The sequence below is a fragment of the Rhinoderma darwinii genome, chromosome 4 (genome assembly GCF_050947455.1).
Source record: "Rhinoderma darwinii isolate aRhiDar2 chromosome 4, aRhiDar2.hap1, whole genome shotgun sequence".
NCBI lineage: Eukaryota > Metazoa > Chordata > Amphibia > Anura > Rhinodermatidae > Rhinoderma > Rhinoderma darwinii.
This window is the reverse complement of record NC_134690.1, coordinates 182,312,094-182,330,905: the sequence shown is the minus strand read 5'-3', so window position 1 is coordinate 182,330,905 and position 18,812 is coordinate 182,312,094. Positions and strand designations below refer to the sequence as shown.

General features: G+C 39.7%; 1 protein-coding gene across 1 annotated transcript in view; it reads right to left on the bottom strand.

Annotated features, from left to right (window-relative positions):
- Window positions 1-1,722: 1,722 nt before the first annotated feature.
- The window catches only part of LRRC1 (leucine rich repeat containing 1), a 172,842-nt gene continuing 155,752 nt past the window's right edge, over window positions 1,723-18,812 (bottom strand). Inside the window, exons 11-14 of the mRNA XM_075861959.1 lie at window positions 18,102-18,217; window positions 8,182-8,345; window positions 7,014-7,150; window positions 1,723-4,671 (exon numbers count right to left, since the gene is read on the bottom strand). Coding sequence (XP_075718074.1) covers window positions 4,513-4,671; window positions 7,014-7,150; window positions 8,182-8,345; window positions 18,102-18,217 — 576 coding nt within the window. The 3' untranslated portion in view covers window positions 1,723-4,512. The remainder of the gene's footprint in view (window positions 4,672-7,013; window positions 7,151-8,181; window positions 8,346-18,101; window positions 18,218-18,812) is intronic.

The window sequence follows — 18,812 nt, the reverse complement described above, 5'->3', positions numbered from 1 at the left end:
AGGACGGTGCTGTATTCTATTATAAAGATGCCCAAAGAAAGTGGTCTTCTCCACTGGCAACCACATGCAGCAAACCATAAACATGGCACATATAAAAAGAGTTCACAGAGTCTCAATTGATCATATTAAAGGTCACTATAATGGCTGGGATATCTTTTTACATTTATTAAATAAAACTAAATATTTATTTTTTTAATTCACATAGTCTAAAAGCTAAACAGCTTTAATGGGTCAATTTTTTAAACAGATCCCAACAAATCCTGACGGTTCCTACTGCTTTACAATGGAGTCTGTCAGGTTTCTGTTCTTATGGCAAGAATAGCACGGTAGACAGTCATGGTAGCCGTCAAAAATCAAAACAGAAACTCGATGGAACGTGAACAGAGCATTAGGAAGCTTTAATTGCTCCATTGATGTAAAATACAATTATGAACAAATCTTCATTAGTTTGCACACTGGCAGATCATTTAATATCACAATTTGAATTACATCTTTTTTTCATTAGATTTGCTGAGAAAAGATTTATTGAGCCAATCTCATTGTCAATTGAAGCAGAGGGTGAACATCCACATTTCTTACATGGGTAGTAAGCCAAGATTGAAGAAATGTGGAAAAAAAACAACTTGTTTCTATGAATACATATCAGGACTCTTCATCCAATCCAAAGAACTGCAGCCAAATATTATAATTTACATAGAAGTAAATCTTTTAATTACAATTCAACATTAAGTGCAGCGCAAGTCTCATGTCGTCTGCCTTGTTGGTATATCACATTTCTTATTATATAAACTACAATTTACTCCTATGATACGTATGTGGTACAAAAAGAGAAATACAATTAACAAGTCTCTTTAGTAATGTTTTATTTTATTTATGGCACAAGTCCATCTGATTACTTTGTGATAGAACACCTGAAATGTGCCAAATGAATCTAGAAGCTCCATTTACACATATATTCACCTTTAAATCACAATTTACAATTAATACATTATTGCAGATACTCATTTTATACTGGCAACTTAAATGGGATTTGTCTGTGTGCAGTAATGAAATGTTTCTTCTTGGCTACACAAGTCTTACACCTACACGTCATTTCACTTAGTCATTAAAGCTAGTTGTCAGACATTATACAAGGCATCACAAGGTTGATTCTTAAGGCTGTGGTGGAAGAGAATTTTCTCTTTACAGACATACAACAAAGAGTTTAAATTAGGCTTCTTTTGCTTCTGATGTCAGTGTTATGCACATATTACTTAGGTTGGAGGCTAGTTAACCTACTACATATAGATCTTGGCACAGCGATGGCAATATACGCTATAAGTTACACTAATTCAACATTAGAATACCGTATACAAGTCAACAAGACTTCGTGTTGATAGGTGCAATGTCCTGCTACTTACTGGCACTATAATAAGCTATTTGTAGTTGTTTTGTTATACTGCTGAGGTAGTGCGTTACTTACAAATAACGAAAAACATCTGATTGAGCAGATTGAGGTCCTTGTTACAATCCAAACCACAGTTGGTGCTGCCATTAAGGAGATAATTTATCAACAAGTGTCTTATTTATAGCTCTGCAGCGGAGCAAACGGAACCTTCCTCTAGGTGTGTGTGTGTGTGTGTGTGTGTGTGTGTGTAAAACATACACACACATATCTCTCTCTATCTATATATGTGTGTGTATATATATATATATATATATATATATATTATATATACACACACACACACACACAGTCAAACGTTTTAGAACACCTCAATTTTTCCAGTTATTTTTTTACATTAACACAGTTCTAGTACAGCAAATAACGTGAAATGGTTCAAAAGTACGTTAAAAAACAAATATATTAATTTTTAACCTCAAAACGTAACAATAGTCGGATTTTCTGATTTGAAACAAAGAGCTTTTATCAGGGAAGACATCAAGGACAGCTGCTCTGCAGCACAGAAAGCAAATTATGGTTTGAAATTGGATGCAAACTATTCCTACAGGTGTCTGAACTTTTGGAGATTACTTTCAGTGTTGAAACAGACTGCATTACAACACCCTGTAGGGCAGGATTTGGACAGTTTTGCTATTCAGGACAGAGCACATTGCTATCAGAATGGCAAGAAAAAGGCAATTAACAAAATACAGACAGACAATTATAACCCTTAGAAGTCTAGTTCTGTCCTACAGAGAAATTGCCAAGTAAGCCAAGGTGGCAGTCAGTACAGTTTCCTATACCATCAAAAGACACTTGGAAACTGGTGGAAACTGACAGGAAAAAGTCTGGCAGACCAAAGGCCACTACAAAATCAGAGGAGAAGTTTTTGACAGTCAACAGTTTGCATACTCGGCACCTCACAGCACAAAATCTTCAAGCCCAGCTTAACACAGCAAAAAATAAACAAGCTTCCATTTCAGCTATGAAGAGAAGACTTCTATCTGCAGGTTTGACAGATGGAGTATTAGTAAGAAAGCTACTGCTAAGATTGCAAAATAAAAAAAATAAAAATAAGACTTGCCCAGGCCAAGCAGCAACTCCAGTGCGCTACTGAAGAGTGGAAGAAGTCTTATGGACTGATTTATCAAAATTTGACATCTTTGGTACATTCATTACGCAGGGTTTTTGTAAGTCATCGAGTGTGTAAAAGGATGACCTCAGTGTGTGACACCAACTGTCACACATGGAGGGAAGCGTGATGTCTGGGGCTCTTTTGTTGGATCCAGAGTTGGCAACTTGCACAGGGTTACTGGCCCACTGGACAAAAAGGGCTACCACAGCATTGTGTACGCCTACTTGGTCAGGGGTTTATATTACAGCAAGACAATGATCCAAAACCTACTTCTAGGTGATGTCAGAACTACCTAAGAAGCCAAGAAGTTGCTAGGCTTCAAATAATGGAATGGTCTGCACAGTCTCCAGACAAACAACATTGAGCTTGTTTGGGATGAACTGAACAGATCGATGAAAGCAAAGCAAACTACAAGTGCAGCACATTTGTGGGAAATTCTGCAATCATTTTGGGAAGGAATTTCTGTACAATATCTGAATGCAATTGTAGAAAGAATGCCCCGCATAGTGTAAAGCGGTTATATCAGCTAAAATTAGGTTCAAAAGTAAGTTAAAATGAGCTAAAATTAGGTTACTACAAAAAGGTGGCTACTTTAAATCTAAATTTTTTACACTTCAAATAGTTGAAACAGAGTTAATCCATTATTTTTAGTCATCTTAACTTGTATTTTTAAATGAAAGCATAGAAGAAATAAACATTTGAGACATGTTCTTGATATTTACACTGTTTAAACTGGAAAAATTGAGGTGTTCTAAAATTCTTGACTGGTAGTGAGCGTGCATGTAAAAAAAAAATATATACATATACACATACATAATACGTGCACACTCACTACCATATAAAAAAAAAAAACAAGCCTAGAGTAGGATTTCCACTAGAAAATATTTCATCAGAATGCCAACCAAGATTTGGGCACTAGACAAATGTATACATTTCCACAGAATAAGCTCTCGACAAAGCCTATACAATATCTAACAGTGCAAAAACCCTAAAATAATGATGGCCAACATGTTTGTTAGAGGACTTTAAACATTTGTCCTATTGATGAAAAGGAATCTATTGCTTGAATGCAAGAAGCACCAGGCAATGTTGTGAAGCAGCGGACACGGGCTTAAAGTAAACCTATCATTCTAAAAACATGTCCTCCTACATAAACAAATTCATGTCAGGGAGGTTTCCATTTCTCAAGGTTGGCCTCTGAAGCCAATGTTCACCATATAAAACAACTGATGTAGGCAAACGTCAACTCTTCTTAAAGTACGTACACGGGCAAGTAGCTTTGTAGAAATAAGATGGTTGCACGCTCTCTAACTGTGTGGCTGCTTTAGATCTCTGTATGGACTTGATCAATAAAATGGGCACATAATGACATCTGTCTTTAGAAAAAAAGTGTCTATGTGACGTTCTGCCCACCACTCCTTTAAGGCACATCTTAGTGGCACACATGCTCAAAGTAACCCTTAAGACACAGGCTTTCTAGTTCCTAAATTAAAGCATATGTACCGTATTCAAACTAACGCTAATGCAACATTTTTGCCACCTACCGCACAATTAATTAGTTAAGCTGCCAAAAAGAAGAAAAAAAAAAAGTATAATTTCCACATAAAACTGTCCTTTATCCCTATTAGGTCCACAAAAGGGTCATAAAATATACTCCAGAAGTTAAAAAATAAAGATATTTCCAAATGTAAAAATAAAAACTGAACAGTAGTGTGTGCTACTTCTTAAAAACAAGACTGATAAAATATAAAATTACAGCATTAAGTTAGGTCACAGATGCAAATATCTGGCTGATAAAAGGCACTTCATGTCCAGATTGCAGCATCTTAAACGTAGTAAAAGGAGGGATGATGGATTATGTTCTGGTAGAAACAAGAGGCTGGATGTGGTCCCGGAAGCAGGGAGACATTTCAACAGTAGGGGAAGACACAGGAGGTAAGATGGAGGTGGCTTTCTACACAGACGTGGTCAATCTGTCAATGGAGTTATTGACCTCATTTTTGTTAGAGTCCAGGCCTTTAGCAGCATTCATAGTCGTACGCAGGTTCTCCACAGTCTTTTTCATCGTCTTCAGCTCACCGGGGTGTGGAGTGGCTCGTCTCAGAAGAGTAGCCTTAAAGAAAAGAAACAGATTCAATTCTATAAATTAAGGTTCAGAAAAAGAGAGATTTATGCTACATCGATACAGAGGAATGTCTGGTCATGATCGGAGTTACAGAAGTGACAATTATGTTTTTTTTCCCCCAGTAAGATATCCCTTATCTTTAGTCATTCGATGACGAGCAATTGATGTGGGGACTGCTGGTGGGGCTTTAACTGGTTTAGCACCGGGCTGTTTTAAGTCTTCAGGAGCAGACACGGTTTAATCATTTTTAGCATGCGTTACACGCAATTGAGTGGTGTAAGGGCTTATTTTTTACGGGAGGAGTTATAGTATTGGCACTATTTAAAGAACCATATAATGTACTGGGAAACGGTAAAAAAAAGTATTTGCGGGTTGAAATAGTTAAAAAACTGATTCCTCCATTGTATTTTGGGTCTCGTTTTTATGGCTTTCACCGCGCGGTAAAAACGACAACTTAACATTATTCGGCTGTTCAATACCATCATGGTGATCGCAAATTTCTATATTTTTTTTTTTATATTTTATTACTTTTACAAAAAAAAAAATTTGTTTCACCACATTCTAAGAGCCCTAACTTTATTTTCTTGTCGATTGAGCGGTGTGGGGACTTATTTTTTGCAGGATGAGCTGTAGTTTTTATTGATATATACAATCTTTTTGATCACTTTTTATGAACAAAATTGAGAGCTAAGGTGACCAAAAAAACCTGCGATTTGAGTTTTTTTTATGGCGTTCGCCGTGCGGGTTAAATAAGGTTATATTGGAATAGTTTTGCCTTTTACGGACACCGCGATACCAATTTTTTTTACATTACTTTAGAGGAAAAATTGGTGTTTTTTGAACTTTTAATTTTTTTTTTCACTACTAAAAATGTTAAACTTTTTTTTTATTTTTACACATTTTATTCGTCCCCTAGGAGATTTGAACCAGCCATCTCTGGTACAACACACTGCAATACTAATGTATTGCAGTATTTTGTCATTTTTACAGGCTTCTGGATAGGCCATCAATAGCTGATGGGTCGGGGTACGACTCCTGGGACCCCCGCCGATCAGCTGTTGTTTTGAAGGGAGTGCAGTGCTCGTACAAGTGCTGCGTCCCTTTCATTTCTACTTGCTCACTGTGAATTGTCAGGTTAAATGGCTACAACACTTATTTGTTGGGCTAGCGAAGTGATTTATGCGATGTTCTTTTTTTCATAGACAATGCAGGTTTCTTTTTTTTTTTTATTATTTTTATACGCAACTTTTTTTGCCATTCTAGAATTATCAGGCTTCTAGTTGTAAAAAGGCATATTTTTTCGCTATTTTCAATTTCAGCAAATTTTTGGGGTAACAATATAGTTTTACTCTAAAACAGACCTTTTATTTGGGACAGTCATTGTCTACCATAAATTTTGATATATTACATGTTTATTTTAGGGTAATTGGGTCAGGGCTAGCGTTACGAAAATAATTGGCATGGGGAACGTTTTGGTTTTTGTTTGGGTATTTTATGTGTATTTATTATTTCGTTTATTTGACCTTTTACTTTTTTATTATTATGGTCTGTCCCTCAAAACGTCAGAAAAGACCTTTGGGAGACTTTTTTTCTTTTACACCCCATTTGCAGGGGTAATCAGCCCTCTATTGTCACTAATAGGGCTGTGGTAGGTCTAGTTAGCACTAATCGCATCTCGGCGACTGACGGATTTGTTAAAATTTACAGTTGACCAGCTGCATGCAGGAATTGCACAGACTCTGCAGCAGGTAAATTGTAGGACATTTTTTAATGAAGGCCATTTAGAAAGTTACTTAAATTTTGCATCTAGGAAGCAAATGAACAATAAAAAATATATATATGTCAGTGCAAAGGTGTCCACAGCCTTTAAAACACTGAAAAGTAGCCAGAACAGTAGCAATTTTATAAGGTATTTACAGCCTAGCTGCTCATGAAATCACTGCAGATGCACATTCTGTACAAAAATAAACTAGTGAACCAGATCAATGCACTTTCATGAAATATACTGATACAGAGCAGGTAAAGGACAGACTCCGCTTTCTTATATATGCAATTAACCTTTTGGTTTAAATTGACATCTTCGTGTTTTAGAGAGTACACGGAATACTAAATAGCAGCACAGAGAGACCACCCAAACCGATCTATCCTACTAAGCATATCAAAAGACGTTGGAGGGTTGTCAGGGGTAGAATTAAACAACATTGCATGTGAACTTACAGTAAGTGTTCAGACATTATTGTATTAACTGTCCACAGTTTACAGACCAATGAATAAATAGTTATGGAATCAGTGCAAAAAAAACAAAACAACCATAAATTAAAAAAAGGTACCGTTTCATCCTCCTCCTCATCTTTTTCATCATCTAAAAATCGTATGGCGCTTATTCTATTCATTGCTCTCTCATTCCAGGTGTCATCAGACATATCATTAACCAGACTCTCAAAGGCCCCGCATCTTGGTAAATTGTCTGTGGCAGAGCAAATTCAAGTTAAAATTAAAGTCATTAAGAAAACACACACAGATAAATCCAGTTGATTTAAAAGTTTTCAGTAAAGGCATAAAAGTTAAAAAAAAAAAATAAAATAAAAAATACAACTTACAGAGCCCACAGGATCATACACTGCAGACAATTCAGAACAAACACTCTCGTATGGTAAAACTGAGAAACAGAATTAAAACACTTGGATATGGAAAAACTCTGACGCCATTATTATTCCTTCAGGACTATAATAATTCCTGGTGGGATGTGATTTTATGTAAATCCATTATTAATGGAGATTCATTTATTTAATATCCACTCATTTTGCTATATATTATATCCACTACTCACTGAAATTGCAACACTAAGAAGGAAATTGTTTGGAATTGTGGAGATCACAGGATCGATAGACATGTTAATGAAATGCAAATGATAAAAAATTGGAAACAATATATTCCAAATATCTTGATTTTTCAGTATTGAGTAGGAGTGCCACAGGCAGAAATACACTTACACGCCTTGGCATGCTATCAACGAGGTGATTAATGATTGTCTGAGGAATGTTGTTACGCTGAATGCACTTGGGCACTCAAATCATCAAGATTGGCTCCCTTTGCAATTGCCAACCTCTGACACTGTCCAATCAGCTACGGACAGTGCCAGGGCGGCTTGCGCCGTGTTCCCACCCGCGAAAACACACACAGGCTGGTGGTTCTGCAGTGCTCTCGCGGGAGGGAATAGAAACGCCCCATTGACAGTTCAGGGGCTTACGTACATATCGGGCTCCAAATATAAAGGCACCAATATGTAAATAACAGAGGAAGTTAGAAAAATCATTTCAAGTGAGACAGGGTATGTGAAGCCCTGCCCATTACACGCTGCACATGTATGGGCAGGTGAAAGGTTCTCTTTAATAACCTGGTTACGGAGGGAAGCATTAGCATAAGAATTGCCTACATTAACATTGTAGAGATGGAGAAAGAGGCGACTACCAGCCACATGTATGATGTGTATCATACCTTGGCCAGAAGGCATCTGTGGAAGTAACACACAAGTCAAGACTTTTTCTCCGGTTTCAGTATCTACATCTGTCTGGAAGGTCAACAGAGGCTGGGACTGGTTATCGGATAACCATAATGCCTTTAATTTCAGTGACGTCAATGACAAAGGTAAATGTGATAACCTACAGGGAAATAAAAAAACAGAACATTAAATTGTTATTACTGAATATTTACGAGATCCATGAAGGCCAACCATCATATGCCAGCAAACTCACTGTTCTCTGGTGCACAGAACTTCAGCACCTGCAGAAAAGAATTGCTGCTTTCTACCCGAAAAAGCGGCACAACTTTTCATAGGTTCTGTCTGGTATTGCAGCTCAACTCCATTGAAGTGAACAGGGCTAAGCCGTAATACCACACACAAAGTGTGGACAGGTGTTTGTGGAAAAAAAACATGTTTTTCAAATACTGAACAACCCCTTTAACCCCATAAAGACCAGCCTATTTTAGGCTTTAATGACCCAGAAGCTTTTTTGTTGTTCCATCGTCGCATTTAAAGAGCTATAACTCATTTTTCCAGCGACAGCTGTATGAAGACTTGTTTTTTTTGTGGGATGAGTTGACTTTTTCAATGGCACCATTTTTGGGTACATATAATTTTTGGTAAAAATTTTTTTTGGGGGAGGGGGCGGGGAATAAAACCACAGTTTTGCCATTGTGCTATGCGTTTTAATTTTCGTCCGTACACCATACGGCGTAAATACCATATTACCTTTATTCTATAGGTTGGTACGAATACGGCGATATGACATAAGAATAGTTTTTCTTATGCTTTAATACTTTTGCACAATAAAATTACTTTTGAACTAAAATTATTTGTTTCTGCATCCTCGCAGTCCAAGAGTCATAACTTTTGTATTTTTTCCTTCGATGTAACTATAGGAGGGCTGTTTTTTTGTGGGACGAGATGTAGTTTTCATTGGTACCATTTTGGGGTACATGGAACTTACTGAAGAACTATTTTTGCGGGGGTAATGGAAAAAAAAAAAAAAAGTAATTCCGCAGTTTTTTTTTTCATTTTTTTAAATGGAATTCACCTTTAAAAGACACGTTAACTACATAGTTCGGTTCATTATGATCGCGGACATATATGTTTTTTTTTACACTTTCACAAATTAAAACCACTTGATATTTTGATCACTTATACAGGGTGATTAAAAAAAAGAGGGTGCAAAAGTAAAAGCCTGTATTTAAATTTTTAAATTAACATCAAGGGTAAGTGAATGAAAATCAAAGCAAATCTGGCTTAGTTGCACATAGCAACCAATCACAGCACAGCTTTCATTTTCAAGAGTCAAATTTGAAACGTGCTTACATAGCGTGACGTAATATGGCAACATCGAAGCAAGAAAAATCTTTTTGTGTGTTGGAACTTGCAAGAACCGGGTCTATTGTAACAGTACAGCGAAACCGTCATGATAAATTTGGTAAACGTGCTAAGCGTAGAAACAGTATTTCGCGTTGGGTAAAGCAATTCGAAACAACTGGGAGTTTATGTCATGGGAAAAGTCTCGTCCGCCCAAAGACTTTAGAAGAGACCATGAACAGGATTCGAGCCATGTACGAGCGTAGTCCTAGAAAGTAAACCAGGCTGACTAGTATGGAACTACAGGTGCTACAAACCACTGTATGGCGTGTCTTACGAAAACGTCTGCGTTGTAGGCTATACAGATAACATCTTCTTCAGGAGCTGAAATCAGAAGATAAACCGAAAGCCCGTGACTTTTGCATTGACTTGCAGGGCCGATTGGAAGAGTACAAATTCGCCGACAGGCTGGTGATCAGACAGGAGGCTACCTTTCACCTCAGTGGGACGGTCAATAACCACAACGTTAGAATTTGGGGCTAAAAAACCCAATGTGCCCTTATTAAGCACATGAGGGACTCAACCAAAGTAAACATATTTTGTGCGATGAGCAGGCAAGTCTACGGTCCCTACTTTTTTGCAGAGGATACGGTCACTGGCCAAACGGTTATCTGCCAAATGACATGCACCTCCTGGGAATACAGGACACATGAACAGTATGGGTAAGCTATTTTATTCACAATTGTCTGCACTTTTATTCTTACAAAAAACGTTATTTTTTGAAGTGTGAGGGGGTCACTTCCTCTATATGAGAGTGCATATAGATGCACACCAAGCAAGTTATTTAACATGATCTATTCAGGAGCACGCAATACTTCTAGTACCACTTAATCGCTTTTTTAGATTTACTCTGCATGCACAGTTTCTCCCCCTTTTGGCAACTACTTTGCTATATACATATCTTTCTTGGCCAGGCACTTTATTTATGCTTTGTGTTAAATTCTACAATTACAGCTAACCTTTATATGGTCCATAGCCACTTTTACGTGAGATTCTGTCGCTCTTTTCATGTGTTCTTGCACTGTATATAGCCCATATACAGTTACGGATTCGAATCCGGTGGTTTGCGATGTTCCGTTTGCAATATTTTAATAAGTGTTGTTATTTAATAAAATTGAGATTTTTTTTCTACTGGTAATAGTATAGGACTCCTTTCTTTGTGTATATATGTAGTCTATCAGTAGGATGGTGCCCCTCCACTTTTCTATTTGGATGTTCGCCGATACCTGAATGAAACTCTACCGGAACGTTGGATTGGCCGTGCCGGAAACTATGATTCACCATTGTTGCGCTGGCCCCTACAAATCGCCAGATCGAACACCCTGTGACTTCTTTCTGTGGGGATACATCAACCCCCCCCCCCCTCCCCCAGCCACAGGATCTGAAAGAACTGAGGCAATGCATCACTGACACAGAGGAGTCTATATCAGAAGATATGCTGGCGCGTGTCTGGACAGAACTGGACTACCGCCTAGACATCTGCCGTGTGACAAATGGAAATCACTTTGAACATTTGTAGTGTATGGATAAAACATGGATAAATAGTGTCTCTGTATTTTAATACATTTGTGTTAGGTTCTCTTGGTTATGAATACAGAGGCTATAATTTTGCACCATCCTTTTTTGAAACACCATGCATAATAAAATGGCATACTTTGTAAACCAAAGCATTGTTGCTAAAACGGACAGCCATTCTATTAGGCCGTGTCAAAGGCATGACTAGATGTTCAGCCCCCAGCTGCCATGGCAACCCGCGATTGCATTTGGGCCACTGATGGGTGACAGAGGGATCCCCCTCCCTCTTGTAAACCATTTAGATTCCACGGTCGATGTGGACCACGGCATCTAAGGGATAAAAGTTTACGATCAAAGGAAGCTGCATTTACGACCATTAGAGCAGGAGATCAGGTGTCACAAGACAGCCAAGCATTCACTCCGTTCCGTATGGGACCCCTGTGCAGAACTTATACTAGGCCGCTGTGCAAAGGCGGTGGCCTAGAATAAGGCCCATAAGTGACCATCGTGAAAAGGTGTATTGTCCATCACTAACAGAATAAATATTCAGGAATAATGGAATACAAGTAACAATGAGAAACCCTGAAATTAAATGGTTATATCAACAATAATTACAGGATATATTTGTTACAGTCGCTGGCAAGGTATTTGTTAGAAGTAGTACAATCGCCAATATAGGAAGGAGTATTGATAAAGGACTGGCAGTAAACTTGGAAAGGATTATTGGTGTGGGAGCCAAAGTGAATCTCAAATGCCATTGAAGAACACTACAGTCAACCGTTTCCCAACCTAGAATGGCTGCTTACATGAAATAATGTATTTAAAATACAAAAACAACAACATCTATTTAAATGATAGGTTCACTAAATATACTTATAAATTATTCCATAACTAGGTGATCTTAGTCCTCTTCAGTGGTGATGTATTGGGATCAATTTTTAGCATGTGAAATGAGATTTAGGGGCAGCAAGTTCCGAAACCAGCCTGATGGAGGGAATGGCCACCAGCAAAGCTATCTTCCAGGAAACAAGACGCAGCGAGAGATCTCTCAAAATTTTGAAAGGAGTCACCTGAAGAGCTCCGAGAATGAAATTAAGATCCCAAGGCTCTATGAGATGTCTGAAAGGAGGTACCGCATGAGCCACCCACCTGAGAACAAAAAGACGAAAAATAATGGACAGAGTAGAAAATTGATCCCTCAAGATAAGCTTGTTTGGGGCTTGATTACAAGGACAGGACTTTAGATGTGTAACATTTAAAAAAATAATACATTTAAATCATAGCTTACACACCAGAAGAAATAAGCCTTCCACGTACGGTGGTAAACTTTGGCTGTTTGAGGTTTTGTAGGCTTCAATATAGTCAATAACGGACTCAGAGAGCCCACAAAACCTTGGCTTCAACAGCCACGCTGTTAAATGCATCTGAGGTAAAGTAGGGTGTAATTGCGGACCTTGGGAATGGAGGTAAAAATGAAGAGCAAGACGCCATGGCGTGCTTGCGAGAAACTACATTAGATCTGAGTACCGTCCGGAGCCACCAGAATCACTGGAACGTCCTTCCCTCTTGAGCTCTCTGGACAAGAGTGGAAGTGGAGGGAAAAGATACAAGAGAGAGTACTCTCGAGGAGTGACCAGTGCTTCGACTGCAATAGTCTTGGGATGCCGTGCCCTCGCCACGAAGTTCGGAACCTTGTGGTTGAGAAAGGACGAAGTAGGATCCAAGAGGCTTCCATGAGTTGCCCGACTCCTGGTGCGACCCTAGTGGTTCATATAAGCAACCGCCATGGAGCTATCGGTCTGGATACTGATCGACCGACCCTGAAGAAGATGATTTTAGTGGGAAAAGAATGATTGCCCTCAAATCCAACAGGTTGATCTGCAAGGACCTCTCTTGCTGTGACCAAGTTCCCTGAACCGTGTGAGACCTGAAATCTGCACCCCACCCGAACAGACTGGAATCCGTTGAGAGGACAAGCCACTGGAGGGGAGGAAAAGACTGGTACATCGAGAAAGCCAGTGAGGTCTGCCATCATTGCAACTCCTGACAGACTCAAGCCGGCAGGAGAATCAATTTGTCCAGCAAGTCCTGAGCAGTCCTAGCATGAAAGGATTGCCCTCTGGCGGTACCTGGAGTGGAACTGTGCATATGGAAAGTAGACCGCATTCTACCCAGAACTCGCATGCAAAAACGTATAAATAAAAGTGTCCTGGCGAAGAACAGCCACCTCAGTTCAAATGGAGGCTACCTTGTCAATCGCAACAAAGACCCTTGCTGTCCCGGTGTTGAGTATCATTCCCAAAAATTCTAAACAAAAAAGGTTGGTCAGCACATCCTAACAGAATGAAAGATGTGCAGGGGCAAGTACGTTGTGACTGCAAACACATGCAAAGAAAAAAAAAACATTGCAACAGCACTCTGCAAATCGGCTTTACTCTGGTTCCAATCTACCCCAAGTATATTCTGCAGGCTTAGAACCAGAACAGGAGTGTATTCTTAGGTAAGGGACCCACTTAAAAGTAGTCGCCTTGTCATGGCAGGTGGCCTCATACAATTTGATCAAAAAGTGCCCTTAGAACCTCACTTTTGTAAGTAAACGTAGCAGTAATGAAAATTTCTATATAGAGTATTAGGCAGTCTTAACGTTTGCAGGGTGCAGTTGCAATGTTTTTTTTTGGTTTTGGATGTTTTTATTCCCAAAAATTCAGTGCTCTCAGTTGGGACCAATTTTTCCTGGTTGATGATCCATCTGAACCTTTTCAAATTGTCCAGAGAGATCTGGAGACTGAAGATTGTCCTTTCTGAAGGGTGCCTTTACCTAGAGGTCGTCCAGGTAAGAGATGACAGCGACTCCCCGGGCGTGGAGAAGCTCCATTAACAGTCGCCAGTACCTTGGGAAAGACATGGGGAAGCCCAAAAGGGAGAGCAACAAATTGGAAATGTAGAGAACCCACTACGAAATGAAGGAAACGTTGGCGAGTTCTTGCTTTAGGGATATGGATGTATGCATCGCAAATGTTGGAGAGGAATTTTTCCCTGTTCCAGCGACACGATGACTGACCTTAAGGATTCCATCCCAAAACGTTGAACAGGTTTGAAGAAGTTCAATACACTCAAGCCCAGGACTGGGCAAGACCTGTAAGATGATTTGAGTAGAACCCTTGAAATAGTTTCAGCTGAGGAACTGGGACAATGGCTTTCCACAGGAGAAGAGATCAAACTGCCTAGGAAAAGGAATAACTCAATCCAGAGTGCGAGGTGGAGTAGACAGAAAGAATTATCAAAGCTCTCTCCTGGAAGATGCTATCTTGTATCCCGTAGCTACCATCTCTTGAACCCAGGCATCATCCACATGAGGGAGCCATGTCTCCTGAAAGGAAAGAAGTCATCCCCCACTCAGACATCTGCCATGAGGAGACACTTTGATGCTGAAAGTGTCTTGGTATAGGGGGAGCCCCGTCTAGGCTTAAAAGATGGCCTCCTGTAGTTGTTGATCTGGCTCGTCCTCCTGTCTGGTATGAAAGAAAGTGATCTCTGCGAGGAGACATTAGGAGAAGAGCAAAAACGGTGGGACTGGCGAGAATGCCACTTACATTCCTAATGTAAAAGAACGTTCTTACCATCTGCCAACCAGGGCCTTCTTGGATGCTTGATTTGTTGCCCAAGACCTCAGTCAAGCTGAGCGCCGGATGGCAATATAATTAACAGGAGCACAAGAATTGAAACGGGCTGCCTCAAGTGATGCCTGAAAAAGAAAGTTTGAAGCATGGATAACCTGAGAAGCGAGTTTAGCCAACTGCTGTTACTGCTTTCCCCACACTGAGCAGGCCTTGCTCCCCCAGGTGGATAAAAACTCAACCTTTTGTCCATAAATTCGCAGAGAAAAGGCGTCTCAGCCAGAGGAATAGTAGGGGTCCTTAATAGCCTAGAAATTTGCAGGTCCACAGAAGGAGACAGACCACAATGAGACCAAATGCTACTGAAAAAAAAAAACAACAAAGTATCTGCACATTCAGAAACAAGACGCCTGTCTGGATGTTTCCCCAACTTGATTACTAATTTCTCAAATTCGCTATTGTTTGGGAAACATAGGTTGCGTCGCCGCTGGCATTGCAAGAGTGCTTCCTCCTGAGCAGTATAGATGGGATCCTCCCTAACATGCAAAGTGTCTTCTAGAGCACATATTAACACCTGCATAGCAGCTGACAACTGCAATAGCCTGACTGTTCTGACTCTAAAGACACATGTTAAGGAAAAAGGCTGATCCACATTGAAAGCAAACTGATCATTGAAGACTGCAACGGTATCCCCCTGGAAAGAGCTTAGACCTGTCTAAGTCACCCCTAAACCTCTTATGGGATTTACTGAAAGTAGTAAACCAGGTATTATCCAAAGAAAAGCAAAAGATGGCCCCTAAGCTCAGTCGTACTCTGGGAAGGCAAACTCTCCAAAGACTGTACCACGGACTTAGATAGTTGGGAAATGTGGTCTAGTACCTGAGCAAAAGAAATTGCTCATTCAGCAGGAGCCGCGAGTAATGACATATAACACAACCGCCACAGGCATAAAAAGTAGCTTGCCCACCTGTATAGGGTGCTTGGTAACATCCTCCCGAGGAGAAGACATGAGAAAGGGGAACAGAAAATAAAAAGCAAAAACGCCTGAAGAACATGAACCTCTGGGAAGTACAAGAAACCAACAAGCTGTGCACCCCAGTGGATTAAGTTAAAGGAACAGTGTTACCACAATTTTTTTTTTAATATGTTAAAGATGTTAGTGCTTTATTAAAAACGTTTGGATTAATTTGTGTGTTTGTGTGTTACTTTTTCTTATTTTTACACTTTTTCTTCCCTATGGGGGCTGCCATTTTTTTTTCAATTTCTGTATGTGTCGATTAACGACACATACAGACATGGAATACGGCAGCTCCAGTCCCATAGGGACTGCGAACGGGGCTCGTTCCATCCACTAACATGTACGCCGCTGTGTGGGAACGGCGCATGCGCCGTTCCCACACAGTTCAATTTGAAATGTGGACCGGAAGTCGCGGCCGGACAGTAAGATTACTACTTCCGGTCACGGCTTCCGGACTTGTGCACATGGAGCAGCGGCAGCAGACGGAGCGGATGGACCTGAGGGAGCGGCGGCGACTGGAGCAGGTAAGGGATTTCTATGTATGTTTGTGTTCAGTGTGTGTTTACTACTGTATGTTAACCTTCTACACTGTGTGTTCGCTCAAAAAATGGCGACACAGTGTAGGAGGTTAGACCGTTCAAACCCCTCGTTTCTCCCGGACCTAGCCAGGATAAAGGAGGGGGGATGCTGAGAGCTCACTAGAGCGAGGGCTTTTTACCCAATTTTGCAGCATAAAGCAATGTGGTTGCTTTACCACATGCAATGCTGCAATTTTGGGAATGGCTCCATCTAGTGACCAGCAATGGGAAAGATTATAAATTAGAATCCAATTGAATCCAATTTATAATATTTCCTGACTCGTAAAAAAAAATAAAAAATTAGAACAATGTTTAATCACCTATACACTAATTGTTTAACTAAAAAAAAAAAAAAAATCATGTTTTGCTGGCAACACATTCCCTTTAAGAGGATGGCCCCAGAAAATGTGTTGCGCAGCAAAGCTGAAGTCCTCAAGCCCGTTTTGAAAATGGCGCCGGTCAGGAGAGAACACCGGCGTTCAAAAGACCTATGCCCCGTCTCAAACCCCGCCTCCTGAGAAGGTGTTCCTCCAATCAAGAGCACACACGAGGGGTGAAGCCATAAGCTGAAAAGGAACACCTGACAGGCCGGTAGCGGAGCCAAAATGGCGCAAACAACTGCCAGCTAGGCCAGATACAAGACCAGGGCTAGAATAGAAAAACAGGCCACAACGACGGCTGTCCGAGTAGGAACCATCCCCAAAGGACCAGAAACAAAGCACCAGAGGTTAGTAAGTAGGGACTAACACCCATAGAGAAGGAATCACTTGACAATAAAAAAAAAGCCCCTAGAGTAGGGAATAACAGCACAGAAAAATAAACATACTTATGGGGATGGGAACATGCTTAACCTCAGACTTTTTCGGGTGCATTCAGTGACCTGGCACATATAATTGGGTACTTAAACTCTGTCTGCGGAAGCAGAAAATATAAAAGTTAGATGACCAGCGGAAAGGGAGAAACAGAGCAGAAGACTGCCTGGTCTCCCGACACCTGCAAGGACTTGGCAAACTGTAAATAGGCTGAAAACCCACCTGCAGATAAGAAAAGAAATCCGCTAAAATAAAAAAATATCAGATAATGTCTGCCTCCTACGACACTAGGCTTAAAACAGAATTATCTAGTATCGGAGGGAAAGGTACCGCTTGAATATTGTCGCCTTCTAGTGGCAGGAGCACAAACCCATGGTGTGGTGCCCCCCAAAGATTAACGAGAAAAAGTGGTCTATTATATTGTACTTGATGGCACACTTTCACTCCCGGCAAGACATCTTATTCTCATCACAAGCAGGTAATACCTCTATTATTAAGTTGGAGGTTGATAACACAGCATCCACCCTTTCCAAAAGGTGATAGAAAAGAACCCTCCTCCCCATCCTTGAACAGGTCGCAAAGTATGCCTAAAACATTCTCCCACAGAAGTCAATGATTTGTTTTCTGAATGAGGTTTCTTATATCCATGCAGCAGCTGTAAAGAAAAGATCTGCAACTGCTGCTCACAGTGCAGAGCTGAAGCTACCCCAATTATAATATAGAAAAAATAATGAAAAATAGGAAAAATGTTTTTAGAGAATAAAAATAAAATATGGCGATAGTCACTTTAAAAAAATACAACAGGCTCGGACTACAGAAATGTGACAAACTTTTAACTAAGAACAAAGAATATTGCAGGAGGCTAAACAATGCCATCTCTTCCTTAGTTCTACGGGTTTATGTTATATTCATTAGCAATACTGACAACATCTGATCCAAGAAGTTTTCACAGTACAGTTCGCAAGCGGTTACCTGTTTCCAGCAACATCTAAGACATGGAGTTCAGTAGCTTGTGCAATTTCTGAAGGAATTCTAGTTAATCTATTTTCACGTACACAGAAAACATTAAGACTGAGGCAACCACCAATCTATGAAGGAGAAATAGGACACAAATTACTAATTTTGCATCATATTGGAACATACATAATAGAAACATGGATAAATATGGTATGCAGCTTTAGGAAGCCTTACTATATAAAACTCTCAATAATCTGTGTTGGAACAATATTACTTCAAACTAAATGGCTTAAATAATAAAAATGTCACTAAGAAAACAGATTGATCAAAAATTCATAATTTGGCTGCTCAGACATGAATATGATTTTCCAGTGATTACATTATTGAACATAAACAAAATACTTTTGTTCAGGAATTAATTTGTACTATTTCCAGTGTTTAGAAGTAATTCACATAAAAGTCAAGGGACTGTAATATGCAATTCCCAAATACATAATAATAATGTAATTACTCCTGTGCAGAGCAGGGTGATGCCGTTTTACAGAAGTTCTAATATTTTGCATTACCAAATTAGTTAAAGTCTACAGCAAACTATTGGATCTCCCTACATACAAACCTCAACTATCATACACATTCCAGGTAACATACCTGAATAACCATTGACTAATAGCCTTAAAAGCGTCAGTCAAGTTATACTCGCTCTCCTGCCTGAACTAACATAGATGC